The sequence below is a fragment of the Pleurodeles waltl genome, chromosome 11 (genome assembly GCF_031143425.1).
Source record: "Pleurodeles waltl isolate 20211129_DDA chromosome 11, aPleWal1.hap1.20221129, whole genome shotgun sequence".
Taxonomy (NCBI): domain Eukaryota; kingdom Metazoa; phylum Chordata; class Amphibia; order Caudata; family Salamandridae; genus Pleurodeles; species Pleurodeles waltl.
The window spans coordinates 928,365,669-928,383,779 of record NC_090450.1 but is presented as its reverse complement, the minus strand read 5'-3'; the positions used below and the strand labels follow the sequence as shown (position 1 = coordinate 928,383,779).

Below are 18,111 nucleotides of genomic sequence, written 5' to 3'. Positions count from 1 at the left end.
GCCCCTAGCCTTCGGTTACAGAGAGCGTGCACGCACCTGAGGGGGACTGGGACCATGACACTTCTCCTTGGCCCCCCCGTTGTCGGCTGGGGCCTGCCGTGGGGGTCAATAAACAACGTGCGACCGCCCCTCCCCCGTACTGAGAAACAAAGCAGTAAAGCGCTAGGCCCTCAGAGAATCAACCAGCCATGTGCTTCGGACCGGAGCCGCAGTGGTGCTAGGGAACCAGGCCTGGTTCAACAAAGGGGGGAAAAAAAAGAAGAAAAATTTAAAACAAATAAATGCAAGAGAACGGAGCGATGTGCAGGAAATAAGACAATAATAAATTAAAGGCTAAAAATGATTGCATCAGTCCGTCATAATAGCAAGCCACAAGCAAGTAAAAGAAGAGTCTACCGCACCTGTTCCAGGCCAAAGGTGGCCAGCTCTCAACTTGACATTGAGGATTGGGCCGAAGGAATAGTTACAAGTGGGCCTCAAGCAGCAAACAACCACACTAGACTTTGAACAGCGCTAAAAAAGAACGCAATCACGTTTGTACTACCGGACACTCTAAAATCACCCACTCTTAGTGTGCAAGGCCCCCTGCCTCGCCCTTCCAGTGCACGTAGCTGGCTTCTCGCGGCCTAACTCTCCCCGGCCACAAAAGGAGCACCATGGTCAAACCTAAGCACCCCAAAACGGGGACCTCCACGGAGGGAGAACTCCCCCCTTCCGCAGGCCACTCGGACATGCAATCTGAAACTCTGCTCCAACTGAACGAAACACTACGCACGCACTCTTTGCAGTTCGACAAAATCATGCAGGCAATATTGGAAACCAAAACCTCGCTAGAAGGGAAAATCGATGCCGCGGCGCTGGAGGTCTCCCTACTCCGTGCTGACCACCGCAAGCTGACAGAGTGCACAACACTGAATTGTCGCTAAAAACTGTCCAACCGGAGATGGCAGACATGAAAAATAAATTCAAACAAATGGAAACTGAACTGGCGCAGCTGCAGCGCAGGGCTGAAGTGGCTGAGGGACGCTCAAGACGCAACAACATCAGATTCATCGGCATCCCAGAACGATTGGAACTACCAAATGCCGAGGATTTCCTAGAAACCTGGCTGAAAGAAATAATGAAAATACAGGATGCCACGAAAATGCCAATGATAGAGAGAGCCCACAGAATCCTGGGGAGGCCCCCATGGCCCGGAGCTCCACCTCGACCCATGATAGCTCAGTTCCTTAACCATAGAGACAGAGATTCTGTCCTTCAACACTTTAGAACCTCTAATCAAATCAGCTTGGAAAACAACAACGTATCTGCCTACCCGGACTATACGCTGGAAGTACAACGCAGAAGAGCACATTTCGTAAAAATTAAACAACTCCTGCGACAAAATAACATTACCTACTCTCTTATGTTTCCAGCCCGCCTGCGTATCATCATAGACGAGAAAACGCTTATGTTCCCTACCCCAGAGGATGCATGGACGTGGTTTCACGCCAAAGGCCTGATCAGCCCTCCAACGGAAAAGGCAACAACTGAGGAGTGGATAACCCCCAGCGCCAGGAGGAAAAAACAAAACAAGGCAACATCGCGCCCAACGAAATCGCAAATGGAAGCTGACCAAGTACAAATACTAAAGGAGACCAGCACCTTCACCCGATCACAAACCGATACCCGAAGCGAGACAGACGCTACTGACAGCGGATCCCCTGGAGGGGAATCCAGTGCATCCTTCTCCTCCCTTCTGGCCGGTCCTGACTTCACCCCGCGCTCTGCGGACGAACCCTAGACCCCAAGTGCGTATTCGAGCTGTGCCACCAACGCGACCCTGGTGGAGGGTCACGCGGCCCCCCCCTCCCCTGTGGCCACACGGGGAGCTTGGCAGTTTCCCCGGCACGGGGCCTGACCGCCTGCCTCCTCGGCCGAGAATTAAGGAATAACTAAAGCAGACAAGACCACAACCCGGACCACGCAGGGACAGAACTATCCTGGAGATGGGCCTTTCGACGCCCGGCTACCATAAACCCATGCTCCCCGACACCCCAACCACTCCCGAATGGAACTTAATCTTACAGACTGCAGTTTAGGCACCGGTTGTGCCACTACGTTCACCTCCGGGCTTTACCCGAAATATCCCTTTGCTTGTTATCTTTTCCCTCTTCACTTTCTCTATTCTCTTTTTATAAAGTTTTCTTTTAGACCAGAGGGGGCTGCCCGGCCGGGGCGAGTGGCGGGGGGGACTCGTGGAGAGGATGCGCATACTAGACTAGCGGCAATTAGCAGACGCGCCTTGGACTGGGTCCCTCTGTTCACAAAAGCAGGCGCGCTACAACCTAACCCAACATGATAAACAAGGAGCCAATATACAATATAATGACTTGGAACGTTAAGGGAATGGCGGGCTTAAGAAAACGCAATAGGATACACGCACACCTAAAACGTCATCATATCCACATAGCCATTCTCCAAGAAACACACATCACCCCCGGAGATGTCCCCTGGCTGGAAAGGAGGTGGGGCGGACAGATTTATGGATCGGGGAATTCATCATTCTCCAGAGGGGTCCTGATATGGATAGCCCCGGGGGTCCCATATATTACACAACACTGCGTCACCGATGTAGAGGGCAGGTACATACATTTAATAGGCCGCTTGGACGGGGAACTAGTGTCGCTAAACGGACTGTACGTCCTGAACGCCGGACAGAGTGAATTCCTACAAAAAACGATCTCACACTTATTGAATGACCTTCCCTCTACATGCATCTGGGGCGGAGACATGAACTGCGTTCCACAAATAGACTTGGATAGATCGCACCCCCCCATAGCAGCCTCTCCAATAACCAAAAACTTGCAGATGTTACGCCAATGGATGTCAGATCGCCGCCTCACAGACATTTGGAGACATATACACCCTCACAACCGCGTATACTCCTACTACTCCCCGGTACATCTCCTTCACACCCGCATAGATCTTATCCTCACCTCTCAAGACATTACCCATAGGATCACAAGTGTGGAGTATGCCGCCAGGGTAATCTCCGACCATTCCCCTCTAGTCGCTCATATCAGATGGGGCAGACCGCGCGCATGCATACCAACTTGGCGCCTCCAGACCCAAGCACTACAAGATCCCCCATTTCGGGCAGAATTAGCCACACACATTTCCTCTTACTTTACCCAAAATAAGGTGTCAACGAGTTCCAGATCAATAGAATGGGATGCACACAAAGCAGTCATCAGAGGAGCATGCATCTCAGCAACAGTCGGTGCATGTCAAACACTGGTACGTGAGCTCGGCAAACTGGAAAAGGAAGTACACTCTTTCGAGAGTAACTTCGCTAGGGGCGAGATTACACAAACTGAGCTAGCTAGGAAGCGCTCGCAATGGTACGATGCTGACAAACGATTAGGTCTGTTTAAAAAAAAAAGAAAAAGAAAAAAAGTCTTCATAGTCAATATCCCCAAGGAACAACTATGTGGGGCCTCAAATGAAGTCCCCATTAAAAAAGTAAAAACTCCATTAAGTTCCCACTCAGGCTCAACAAAAGCGGGGGAGATGAGTATACATATTCATCAACCGCTTCAGAAACCTCTTCAGAATTCCTCAGAAACCGGATTACAATGGGGAATTTGAAAAAGGACAGCTGATCTGGCAGTCAGAGGAACATAGACAATACAGCCAAGTACCTCTTACAATAACAGTCGCACAACCCTTCTGTGCAAGGTAAAACACGATTTGCAGAACCTGGGACAACTTAGCCTGCAAAGGCCCATGTTGTTGTCCACGCATGATGCAACAAAGTTGCTCTATCTGCCAGAGTAAGCTGATTTGATGGAGGGATGATGCACTGAAAGAATAACTTCAACTACCTCTGATGGCAGCTGGAAGGAACTCGGATACGCCTGCTCAATCTCCAGGAATACAAGTGGAGGCCTCGGAGATTGGGGTGCAGCACTATCTCCTCAGACGCAGAGAGGCAGTCCAGTTTGAATGACATCTTCAGCAGGGGACATGTGGAGAAACACAGAAGGTAAGGTCTGCATACCACACCCTCCTTGGCCAAACCGGGCAATGGGAATAACTTGGGCCCAGTCTTGGTGTATCTTCCTTAGAACTCGAGGAATCAAGAGTATGGGCAGGGGAAAAAGCATAGTGCAGCTGAAAGTTCAATTTCAACTAAAATGCATCCCCCAATAACTCCCCTCAATGGATACTGGAGGGCACAAAAGTGTTGACATTGAGTCTTGTTCGATGAGGCAAATACTTCCACCAGAGTGCCCCACTGAGAGAAGATGGCAGAATCCCCACTTGAGATCGGCAAGATAGAGCTAGCTCGCTCTGCTGGCTCTGACATTCTCGACCCAGCTAGGCAATAGGCAGTTAACCAAATCTCTTGGCAGTATGCCCAAGACCACCATACCAATGCCTCCAGAAAAAGGAGGCGAGACGATACTCCCCCTGGCTTCTTGACGCAGCATATCTCTGTCATGTTGTAAATCAAAATCTGTATGAATCAACACTGAATGGAGGGGATAAAGGCTTTGAGTGCCAGCTGAATAGCCTGCAGTTCTAAAAATTGATGTGAAGAACCTGTTCTTTCAGAGACCATAGGTTTCTTATCTTCAGATCCTCCATGTTAGCACCACACCCTAAGGTGGGGAATCCATCACTAATGTAGCCACGGTTGGAGGGGAAGTAAATGTCATCCCGCAGCTGAACTTTGCCTCCTTCTCCCACCAAGCCACTGCCATGCTAGGGGAGATTGCAATGACGTCCGAACGGATGTAATGTAGCCTGTAATGTAGCCTTTGCTTCCAGAGACACCACTGCAGGGCCCTCATGTGCCAACAGTTGTGTGACTAGGAGAATGCAGGAAGCTAGCAGACCTAGGAATCAGGAGTGGAACTTGCATGCCTTGTTAAAAGGATAGGACCATTTCTTGGCAGCAATTCTCTGAGGTGGAGGAAAAGCATAGATAAGGATGGTGTCCAATACTAATCCTATGAACTGGAGTCTTTGGGAGGGCCTTGGGTGAGATTTGTGCTCATTGATGTAAAAGCCCACATCATCAGCAGGGATAATGTATACTGCAGAAGGAACACCACCACCTCTGGTGATCTGGCTTTGATAAGCAAGTAGTCCAGGTATGGGCAACAGGAATGCTCCACTGCTTGAAATGGGCCCAACCACTGCCATCACCTTCATGAAGATGTAAGGCATCAATGACAATCAAACAGGAGAAATTAAGCTTGGTAGCGCGTAGAACTCTCTACAAAATGCAAATATTTTCGATGCAACTTCAGAATGGGGATATGGAGATACGCATTCTGCAAGAGCAGAGACGCCATCAAGTCTCCAGCTCTCAAAGCCAGTAAAAACTGAGCTAGGGTCAGCATCATGTACAGTTCCTTTGTGAGGAAGAAATCCAACTCTTTGGGATCCAGGATTGAATGCAAAACATTGTCCGTCTTGGAGACCAGGAAGTAGCAGAAAATGTATCCCTGGCCCTTTTGGTACTCTGGCATTATCTCCACAGGTCCTTTCCTTATCAGTGTTCTTCTTGTTTCAGGATAAAACAGTGGCATGGAAGGAGGAGTAAAGAAGCACAGGAAAGGTGTGGTGGTTGTGTGTGTTGGGGGGGGAGGGCATTAGGTGGGTGGATTCTGAAGGAAGCGAAGAGTGTACACAATTCCACAATTTGAAGGACCCACTGGGTCACAATAATAGCCTTCCAGGTCAGAAGAAAGAACAACACCTACCCTCCAAAAGGCTCCAAGGGGGTCTGGGTAAATGAACCAGGCCTGCTTGCCTGATGGTGCAGGGGAGGAAGACAAGGAGGCTTGCGGGGTGGAAATATGATTCCAACCCCGTACTCTGTACCTGTGTTCTCTGACAAACAGATTTTGTTGCAGATGCTGGATCTAAGGTTGGTAGGCCTGAGGTTGGCAAAAAGAAAAGCATCATGAGAATCCCTGAAAATACTTGAACTAGCACGAATCCTTTGTAGGAGGTGGTAGTAGCAAGCCCAAGGAGTGGGTTATAGCCTTAGTTGTCTTGAACCACTCAAGTGCTGCATCAGCCTCATCACTTAACAGGCACGAACCATCAAATGGAAGTCCTGAAGAACCTGATGCCTATATGATGAGGTTTTCGGCGAAGGGTGGGGAGAGAGAAAGGGTGGATGTTCCAGAGCAGGGCAATAGTGTTACGCCATCAGTCTGTTAACCAGAGGAGCAGTAGTGGGCTTATCACAGGCTGCCAGGACCGGGTCCATGAGGGCATATTTAAATGGCAGTTAAGGTTCGGCTGTTGGACCTGCTGGTAGTTGGACCTCAGTGAGAACATTGGTCTTACCCTATACTGTGGGGCGATTCAGCACCTTAGCTGCCTTCTTCATGACTGTACTTAAGGAGATCACTTCTGGAAAGGGGATTACAGTCCGAAAATTCCATCACCTTCTCGGGCTTCACTGACCGATGCCCTCCTGCTAGCTCCTAACTCTGGCAGTTGTCATCATTATCTCCAAAAGGATTTGGATTTAAGGTGTTCAAATCTGCTCCAAACAGGTCATAGATTTTCTTTCTATACTCCTCTTCCTCAAAGAGTGTTTGTGCCTCTAAGAGTCTCTCCTTGACCTATTTTATGGTGCTGTCTCAGGAAGAGGCGCTGTATGCGGCACAGGAGTTGGATGCGGTACAATCCGTGGTACAGATGGTTAACGGCATGGTGCATCTCAAAGCCTGGTCAAAAGACAGTGGGTCCGGCGTTGGTCCAGGTGGGGTGGAGCCAATCATCGTCGGAGCTGGAAAGAGGCATGAACACCAGGATACCATGGAGCAATAGGGGTTGAAGGTGCACAGAGTGACGCCAGAGCTCTGGGGAAAATAGAGTACATGGAGTTGAAGAATGCCTCTACAGGGCTCAAGCATGGAGCTGGGAATTCAGGGAAAGTGTGAGCCAGCATTGGATTTTCTGGTAGAGCTGCCGAAAGGCCCAAGAAAAATTGTGGAGAAGCTGGGGGGAGATCGAAGCGTCTCCAGGGCAGGATCCAGTGGAGTCATCAGTGCACAGCAGCTCAGAGGAGGATGAACCAGCTTTGCAACGACTAACATCAGTTCAAAGGATGAATATCCTGTAGGAGACAGGTGGCATCTGAGCAACTTACTCTTCCCATGCTTCTTGTGCTTTCTGTGTTTCCTCTATTTAGCCCCTGATGAGTGGGAAGAAGGGGACCTTGAGCGTAGGCTGGAGGGTCGATGACTTTCTATTTCATACCTAGTGCAAATCATGAAGAACTTGACCTCACGTTCTTTGATGGCCCTGGGCTGCATACTTTGACCGGATTCAGAAGAGCGTGAGTACCGGTCCGAGCCAAGGCACCAGAGGCAAATAGATTGTGGGTCAGTGACCAACATCTAATCCTCACAGTCCTGCAGGGCCTAAACCCTGAACGCTTGGATGGAGACATCATACTGTGCTAGTAAGATCTTTTGAATAATACTCACAGCTCTGGAGAGCATCAAAGGCACATAAAAAAGGGAACTGACGTCGTTGCACCAGCATGTGCACTATTAGGCTTTGGTAATGGCAGGTTGATATGATGCCGGCACCCCCTACCCAGACTGATTACTGGGTTTATTATACAGGTGAAGAGTCTGCAGGTAGAACTAACCATAAGAAAAAATCTGGCTATCTTGCCCAACAAACCACACTGAGATATGAAGCATTTAACAGCAAAAGATAATGATACACTGCACCCTGAGGTACAGATCTGTCGAATGCTTCTAATTGTTATTTTGACAACATAGCAGTTTTGGCAACTGAATTTTAAAAATCTACTACATATACAAAGTATATATGTCACAATTAGGAACAGAACACCCACAAATGAAGCTCACCATACCCTAAGTGGGAGCAGTTTCCATTCAAATTCATGTTCAACAGGCAGCCACGTGTTGAGTCCTCACCAAACAAAATAGGTGTGGGGGTAGAAGAGGAGCAGAATCCACGGCCAGCTAAAGAGAAGAAACAGCTCTTAAATCTTTAAAATGTTTTAATGTTGAAATAAAAACAATAATAATATTGTGAAAATAATCACATCCTACCAATATGTAAGCACCCAACACAGTACAAAATGAACACCACCTGCTCATAGACCATAAAGCAACATTCTACCTTAGGTTTTCTTCTTCCCTTTCAAATGTTCTTCTTGTAACCAATGCAATTTCTGGAGGCTGATTTCTTTCTGATGAGGTTCACTATTTGGCGCAGTACAGTAAAAATTTTACCACCATTTCAACTACTACTCTAAATCTTAAGGATTCCAAATCAAGGATCCTGGAAGGTGACAATTCATCTACTTAGTATTGAGAACATATCAGAGTTCCTTCCTTTACTTTGCATAATTCATGAATAACCTGTGCTGGTAGACTGGCTCAAAGTTTGGACAAGCTGCAGTGTGAAACATGTACCAGGAATTACCCCTTCCCTAGTGGGTAAGATATTTTACCAGTCCAAAAGCTGAAAATATTTTTCCTGAACTGTAAGTTAATTTCTGGCTTGGTGTGGACTGTACTTTATTAATCAGAATACATAAAATTGAGCCAAGATAAAAAAACATTTTAGCGGTAATTTCGAATGTCATTGGTGGATAATGGATGATGTTTATTCTGGCAGACAAAAATAAAAAATTACTTTTCATACCACAAAAACATTTAAATAGAGGCACAGGAAAATCCCATTCAACAATCTATTTTTCTTTAATCAACAACGTAAAAAAACTACCCACTACTTTTCTCCTGTACGCTAATGCTCTATCAAGCCTAATACCTCTTAATCTAATAATCATTTCCCTGCTTCTTCTGCCCCATCACCATATTAGCCCTCCTTCTGTCTCCATATATACCATAACTCTAACCCGTCTGCCAAGAACCTCAGTGTGCTTTTCAACTCAAATGTGTGTTTAGAGGAATTCATCCGGTACAATAAAATAAATAGGAAAAGGTCAAACAAGATCCCTAGTAGCCTGATAACAAGTACTCTCAATCAGAAAGATCTGTCCACATGTTCCATTCTAAACATTAAAATCTCTGATATGCTCATTGGCACTCAGTGTACGTATTTTCAGGAAGTCTCTTGTTTGGTATTCCACTTCCTATTTGTTAAGGTTGTCAACTTCTCCACAAGAACTCTCTTTAACCCCGAAAGACAGACTCCCACATCTTCCTACTGATAAGATGTGTGGCTGTCAGCCTACAACAGGGTCCTTTACAAATTTGTAACATTGGTCTATAAAGCAATCTAATGCTCCCTCCCAAGCTCACAAAAAACTCTATCGAGTTTTCCCAAGACACCAGTTCCTCAAACCATAAGATCCTTCAACATTGGCTCATATAAAAATGATCTTATTAATTTGTATTTATTTATGAATGACTAGTTTCTACCACAAATGCAATACACAGTAATAAGGTGGTACGTTAGAGTACTGACTGCAAAATGGTTACAAAGATGGGGAAGGTTATAAGTTTGTTATAAATATGTACAACTGAAGACAAGGGGAGATAAAGTGATTTCCCCAGCCACACATGAATGTTGGTCAGGTTTCTGAAGTTAGAAAAGTAACCCAAGCTAGCAACATTAGATCACACCTGCTCTGACAATTCAGAATTTGTCTCAGTCGCCAACCCTACTCCAAACAATGAATTGCAAGTGTAACTCAATCCCAGTTTGTAACTCAATTCCATGTACCATCATGTTGTGAGATAAAATACTTCAGTTCAAAATGCTTGTTTGACATAAAAATAAATATATTGACTAATAAGATTGAGTTCCCAGTTGTGTCACATCACCAGTTGAAGCAAACTTGATATCTTGTAACTGGGCCAGCTCTTTCTTTCTAACTTTCAGAATCCTTCTGATGCACAATTATATTTTTAATAAGGATTTTCAATATTCTTAAGTTTGTATGAGGTGAAGCTGAGAATTCATATTGTTGACTAACCAACAATGCTTCTAAATAGACTAAGAGTTTGAAAGGTTGGTGGATGGTAAATATTTGAGACCATCACAGGGTTGTTAATATGTTCTTAAAATGTGCCCGTTTTTATGGATGGATGCTGCTATACAGACGGTAACAAACAAACGGAAGGAAGCAGTACGACCATCATAATAGCAGTGGTGGAATGCCTCATGACATCGGCCTCAGTAACAACTCAGCCTTCCAATACACTTGATCCCAACTTGAACACTTTCTCAATAAATCAGCTCAAAGAAGATGATTCCAGCAGATGCTTCACTGGAAGAGGAAGAAGACTTCAAGCCTCTATAATATCACTAAAATGGAACAATTAATGTGTTGCTATGTTGTACATGCATTTCACTAGTGACTGACTGTTTGTCTATATGCCACTACTCCCTTCGTGATTTACCTGCATACTCATGACTAAAGATACTAAAGGCTCTGCTTAAACAGCATTATCACCCCACTTTGTTATGAACTGTATTTCCTATGAGGTTGTTCAATCAAGGAAGTTGATGTCTACCGATCTTTTTTGACCCTACACCTCTTCCTAAAAAAGTATATCTTGGTATCTCTGCACATGACTTTATGATTTAGGGTATTAACTAATCTACAGTACTTTATTACAGATCAATGTAGTTGATTCTACTCATTGTTTATGTGATTCAATAAAATGTAAAAGAATAAAAATCACTGAATTAAAAAGATGGGTTAAAAATATGAACATGAGGGTTTCTATTAGCTAATATTACAAAATGGGCACTATTAACAACTTTTAAGTACAGTGTTTTGAAACAGAAAAAGTGAGGTTTGAAGAGTGACATACAGAATATTATCATTATAGTGGCACAAGGTAGTCCGGCGTTTTGTGATACTGTAAAGCTTGCAGTGGAAAAATCCCAAAATATATTGATTTCTCTTTCATTTAAAAGTCAAAAAGTAGAGGACAGTATATCCAATCCAAATGACAATGTTGCTGTAAATATATACAGGCTGTGTTGCCGCTCTTAAAAATAAACAATTTGCATCACTCAAAACACAATACCTGTTGTCCAAAGATTAAGGGTGCCAATGTTACGAGAGGCATTTGCACCAAGAGCGAGAACAGGCTTTCCCAAGTGGTAACCTAGAGATGAGAAAGTATAAATCAGACAACAAAAGTACTAAAGAATGAATTAAGGTGATGCACAATGATTAAGGATGAGCTGAGGTGAAGCACAGCATGTTATATAACATCTTAAAAGAGGGCGGTATAAGCTGCTGAATAATGCAAAATGGTTCTAAGAACCCTATTATCTGCAGGCGCAGAAGGGTTGTATCCATGAAGACATTCTAGATATCTGCATAAATCAATCTTAAATGTCAGAAGTTATCCTTAAATGTGAGTGGTTATCCTGCAGATTTTTCATGGATTCACCCTTTTTGGCTATGTGGGGGTACCTCTGGTGTAGGCGCACACAACTGGGGGAGGCTCACTGACTGGATTTCAAAGGATAGCTGAACACCATTGTGAACTCCTAGTTTAGACATAATAGAATGAAGTACCAAGGGAGGGACTGGGACATTGTCATCAGTGCCAAGTCTCCCCACATCCCCCATATGCTTAAAAGATCCATTCTGGTGAAATATACTTGCAAGCACAAATTGAAACAATTTGTGGGGAAGAACAAGGAGCTCACAAAGTTAAAATTCTTCCCAGATGATGTAGGCTTTATCAAAAAGACATTTGCTCATAAGTTGCAGTCGGTGTTGGGGTTTCATTTTAATATCTGAGGGGTTCATCTACCAGGTGGTACTAGAAGGGAATCTGCCAAAAATTTGCAATGGGTTCACCATGCCATGGCTGACCAGCAGTCACTGTCTGATTTTGCAAAATTATGCTCTGCTTAGTGGTGGTATATTTTTGGCAAAAAAAATACTCAATTGACCACTTCTTTTTTCATGTAAATATGTGTAATTGTTACAAATTGGCTAGAACGATCTCAGGGCAGCTGGCCTCAGAAAAGTATCCGTTTTCAGAATAACTAGGGTAAAATTAGAACGTCATTCTAAACACAACACATTGACCTATCATTTGCCAAAGAGATGTTTTTGTCCATGTTTTTATCCACCACCAATCACTTTACAAATCTTTTTACTGACTAACTTAAGCAGAATGATCAACTCACTGTATTGTCTACCTACCCCATCCTTCCTTGCACTGTGGTCTGTTTTATCAAGCAATTTGCTAGGACTCGACAACTTAAATCTAAAATACCTCTCGCCATAGTGTGGTACATGGAAACATCGGGTGCACTGTCATGTATTTGTTGTGTGAAATTCCTCTCATGAGCATGCTAGATCTGCATTAGTCATTTTTAGTTATTACAGCGTTTAATCTTCTACCATTATCTTGTACATATTACTCAGATTTCCAATTTTCAACAAAAATAACATTTTGGCAAATCCAAGTGCACCAACAGGTGCCCCCATTTCAAATCAAGATTTTTGGGTGTCATGGCTCCAAGGCACATGTAGGTCTGCATGCATCTCCAACCTTACTTAAACTGTTTAAAGGCGGGAGGTATGGAAGGAAAGTGTGGAACAGATGCGTGCTGTGCATTTTCAACTGCTTAAAATTAGTTCCAAAAATAATTATTCAAGCTACAAATTCTTACACAAAGAAAGAAAACATAACTGAGCTGTACAGTTTGGGAGCATGGTCATGATAAATAATACTTCAACATTTATTCTGTGCTAATCAAGGATCACTTTTATGAATAGACAATTTAGTTACTGTTAAGGACTTTCAAGCTGTTTTATTATAGAATGATACCCACATTCCCATCCCCTTAAATGATCTTTATAGCTACTCTTTGATTGGACTGCAGTCTAACAAAATGATCTCTGAGGGCTGTAAACTGTATCCACTACTTTGAACATTTCTGAAATTGCGTAAATCAGTAATAGTGTCCTATCAGCAAATATCTTGGGGGAATGGTGTGGGGGGGTTGGTGGGGGTCGGGCTGTAGTAACCTGAGACAACATGGTCACTGAATGAGTATCCAAAAATCAGCTACATTTTTCTTTTGAATACATTTTACTTTTTTATTTTCTGTTTCTTACATACAACACAATTTACCATTGAAAAAGACTGCCCATTTGGAAGTAAATCACATTTTTATCTTTCCGCACTGTGAACCTCTTGTGTCTTTTCGGGGCCTACGTTAAAAAAAAATCCATCAATTTTAATCAGTGGTAGATGGCATGGTCTTTAATGAAATCTCAGAACACATATTTAGATAGGGAAAATCATGGGGATCAAGCAGAGTTAGATAGAAAGGGGTGAGAGAATGGCACAAAAAACAGAGCGTGGCAAATACTCACCCTTTTCTGCTCGCTTTACATTTTTTGGCCTTTGTTTAAAAAACAATTCATTTCCTAGATTGTAACAGATAAATCGGTACATGCAGATTCTTTACACATATATTTAATACTTACCAGGGTTTCCAGACAATGTTCTTAAAGGAAGGCTGCTGTTCACGCTTACAAAATTTGCTACAAATCTCTGTATCACTATTGCTGTAAAAAAAATAACAGTATGGGCTTGTCTTCAGCAACTGTACCAAAAACAGAAATGAATACTTATGCCAGCTGTAGTGCTTGGAGGTTTTAAAATGAAGGCACTTAGGGGATAAGAGTATAACAATGAAGTTTTAGAATGCACATAGATCTTGATGTAGGGTACAATGTTAAGTAGGAAGCAATACAAACCAATACGGATTTAGGTAAAATTAACAGCCTGAACTCAGAGGTGGTCAAGGAAAAATCCTTCATGGAGAAGGGTTAAAATACACAAATTTGCCCATGAAGCTGCTTTGTGCCAAAAGAGATAGGTGCATGTCGGCCATAAAGTGACTGGAGCAGCCATTGCTGTAACATTGATGACTTTGGAGATACATAGCATTTCAATACAATTGCCTTGAAAGCATGGGTATAAGGCATGACATGTAGAAGACTAGGGCCTGATTTATTGAGAAAGAAAAAACACCATAGGGATCAATCAGGAGCAAGTCCAGCATAGTGTTTAATATTGTTTTTAAAATGCTAAAAGTCTATAGCTTACACATTTAACCAATAACAAATTCTTGCTTCATCACTGAGCTTCTTGGGGATTCTCAAAGCAGAGAAGGGATACATTAATAAACACATCCTGCAGGACTAAGGGCCTGATGTACTAAGAAACATGCAGTGAAAAGCATTTGCAAATTGTGCAACAACTATTTGCATCTCGTCTCTAATTTTGCAATGTAACCTATGTACCTGATGAGCTGTGTAGAAAAATCCCCGGTGAAGATTATGAAAAATAATTATGCAGGTTGCTATTTGTAACACTCGGCAACTGGCTACAAACACAAGCATGATGGCCTGCAAGTAACAGCTGATCACCATTTCTGTGTTTGATTTCCCAAACCGGAAACTTAGGCCCTCATTATAACATTGGCGGTATATACCGCCTACCGATGGGACGACAGCTGGCAAATGACCATCGCCGCGGCTACCAGCCGTACTATGACCACAGCCAGATTTCCACCAGAAGGATGGCGGAAGTCCAGCTGTGGTCATGCTGGCAGATGGCGGTAAGGTGGCGCTGCTGCCAGCAGCAGCGCCACGCCAGTAGACCGCCGCAGAGTGTATCATGACCCATGATACGGCCCAGCAGTGTTCTACTGGTGGACGCTGCTGCTGGCAGCAGCACCGCGTCCCGTCTCCTGCCGGAGGACCCCCTCACAAAAGGTAAGTCGGGTGCCCCAACAGGGGAGGGGAGTGTTGTGCATGCGTGAATGCGGGTGTGTGTTGCATGTTGTATGTGTGTGCATGTATGAAGGGGGGGTCTGGAGAGGCGAGGGGAGTGGGGGGAAACCAGGGGTGGGGGTTGGAGGTGGGGAAGACCCCTATCAGTGACAGGGAAGGAGTTCCCTGTCATTGATAGTGCCTACCGCCATGGTTTTCGCGGTGGTAAGGAAGCCACGAAAACCATGGCAGCAGGTGGGGTCATAATCCCGCAGGTTGGCTAGTGACGGCCGTTACCACCATGGCGGACACTCTAATACATTGGCGGTTTGCCAATGTCATAATATGGGGAAAAGTACCACCAGTCTGTTGACAATACTTTTCTCCATCTTACCGCTGGGGTCATAATGACCCCCTTAATCTTTTTTAAAGCAGCAGCTCCTAAAACTGACTGCTTCCTCAGAGGTCTCCCATCACAATTCACAAAGGGGAATCATTGTCAATCCATTACACCTCCTTTGATATACTAGTTACTTATCAATGATTTAGGAATTAACGCCTCCTTCATGCCCCCTCCTACCTACAGTTCACTATGTATAGCAAAACATTATTTTGCAAGTCACAAAGGTTTCGCCAAAACAAAATTAAGTTTAGTAAACAGAAAAACAGTCACAAGCCCTGTGAGTTTGCAATTCACTGGATTTACACACTCAAAATGGCTTTGTACATTGGGACCCCATTAGAGGCATACAGAGACCATCCAGACGATTCCAAATAGGACACTATAACCAATTAAATGAAAATAAACAATAAGTAAACAAACAGGAAGCCATGTCCAGTCAAGACCAATTAACACACATTTTTTGTATGCCACACATGATATCATTACTACAATCTACAGGTTCAAGTGACTGAGTCATCTTGGTTTCTAACTCCATGTTCCAGACTCTTATCACATCAGTGGCGACAACGGTAATGCAAATTGGCTGTGTGCCCAGTTTTAAATATCTATGAATAGTAAGCACAGCTGGTCTGGGTGTGTCAGCGCTCTAATGATGTTTACAATGTAGACCAAAAGTAAAGTCCCGTGGAGAGTGACAGGCAGTACTCCAAGACAAGTAAGACTGCTTTCAGCTAAAGAAGTCAGCTTTGGACCAATTTATTTTCCCAAATTCACTTCAAACGTCCAAAATGAACCATGATGATTCAGCAGTGCCAAAGGTCATGGGCCCTAAAAGGATGCCTTTTTAGCAGGATTAGTTCCAGAGCCTACTAGGACAGGGCTAGATGACAATAAGATAGGTAGTGGCCACCAATAGGCAACAGTTGCGTTCACTTGTTCCACCAGAGCATGACATGAGAATATTAATTTTGTATATTGCAGGAGGTAATCATCAGACTGAGCAACTTCTGTAACCAACAGGCTAAAGTGGATAAAAGGCGTGGAAAACAGCATACGGTGTTTAGCAATGTTTAAGTTCTACTGGAGCCTAACAATAGATCAATCGTTATCAAGAACACTTGGGTTGCGCTCAATGGTGGCAGGATGTAGCTTAAAGATACTTCTACATTATACTCTCAAATGAGGGACAAGTTTATGAATTGGTAACAAAAATGTCTACCATTGTGATAAGGCACTTTATCTTGTTAACTCAGAGAGCACTCCCTGAGAACAAGTTGAATTTAGAGAAGATATTAGAGTAATAGCTTATTTCCCTCATTTGGCTAAAGGATAAACAGTTTGTGAACTTCTACTCAACGTCCCGGTTATGCCGCTCTGCCACAACTCCAGCTTTGAAACCAATTGATGCTTTGATATTTTGCAATTTTTGAAGTGATGAAAGGCTACATACTGTTCGACAGAAGGAACCTGGGGTGGTCTGAGCAAGTGAGCCCTGTGGTACAGTGAATAATCTAAAAGTAACGTCTTGGTTGGTTAACGGCCTTCTTATAAATTAACCATGGATCCATTCAGAGAGATGTAAGCATTCCTACATTGGATTTTGTCCATTTGAGCTGCAACCAGTGTTAGTGTGTTTTCAACTTTATCCCATAGAGGCTCCAGGGCTTCTCCCCCTTTTACACTGAAAGTGTAACAAACCTTGAATTCATACTTGTAACCTGCAGAACACGTCATCTGTGCACTTAGGTCCAATTTATGCATGTAAACATGCGTGGGGCCAATGTGTTCAAGCATAGTGAATCTACCTTCCCCTCAAGGAGACCAAGGAAGTAGTTCAAGGCAAGAAAGATTGTAATCCTGCTTGCTCCGTTCCTTTGACTACAGCAAGAAATATGAGTTTCATATTTGACATATAACCATCTCTACCCAAATTCCTTGAGTTGCTGCATTATGCTTTGAGATCTTAAGGACTCTTGAGAAATATCTTTAATTTATTACCTGTAGCATCACGAATACTGTAGTTTGTAACATTGAGGATACATTATAGTAATTCATTATATCTTGGTCTTCCTTCCCATTTCATGCAATGACATCAGATAGTCCACAAAAAGCTGCATTAACTATTCTTAACCTCCCCAGAAGATGCTCAATTGGAGCATATCTGAAATCTTTACTTTGGCTGCCTGTAAGAAAGTGTTCCAACTTCAAAGATCTTTGTCTTGTTCACAAAGTCCTTCACAACAGTGGCCCCTTTCCACATAGAAAAACATCTCCTCTGTTATCCTACTAGCAATCTCAGAGGCTTTCTCTCGATCACCTTTAGTCATTCCCAAAATTTAACTCGTTAGACAAGGAAGTGGATCCTTTACTTTCTTCACACCAAAACTTTGAAACTCTCTTCCACTTGTCAGAACAACTCCATTCCCCCTCCTTATTTAGAAAGCTACAAAAAACCTGGATATTTCTACAATCTCAATAACTGTTCTTAATTTCTCTCTGATAAAGCTTCTCAGTGTTGGGACATTCAGCCTTCGTGCTTTATCAATATTTCATTAATTTATTTCATTCATTCATCTTCTCAATTTTTACATTTTATCTGTGACCATACATACATCACTGAGGATAGCGTGATTAAATGAACTGCTATTAATAAAGCACGTAGCAACCCCATATTGGGCTTCATTTTTGATCTGAGCATTACATTGCCCTTGTTAGTATCATCTTTGACCCTATTAGAAGGTACTACTAGGATTAAGATTGTACTTAATAATACGACCAAGAGGTGTCTTTTTTTCTATATCATTGCAATAACCTAAATCAGTTTTATGAGGTGAAGTCTATCATGTAAATATTCATCACTAACAATGACAGGCTATACTTACAAAGTGTACACTATTGTAAAAAATGTGTCTCATCACTA

General features: G+C 43.4%; 1 protein-coding gene across 1 annotated transcript in view; it reads right to left on the bottom strand.

Annotated features, from left to right (window-relative positions):
- TCTN2 (tectonic family member 2) overlaps window positions 1-18,111 on the bottom strand; it is a 161,519-nt gene that overhangs the window by 60,843 nt on the left and 82,565 nt on the right. Inside the window, exons 11-13 of the mRNA XM_069215013.1 lie at window positions 13,496-13,576; window positions 11,061-11,141; window positions 7,901-8,012 (exon numbers count right to left, since the gene is read on the bottom strand). Of these exons, the coding sequence (XP_069071114.1) occupies window positions 7,901-8,012; window positions 11,061-11,141; window positions 13,496-13,576 (274 nt within the window). The remainder of the gene's footprint in view (window positions 1-7,900; window positions 8,013-11,060; window positions 11,142-13,495; window positions 13,577-18,111) is intronic.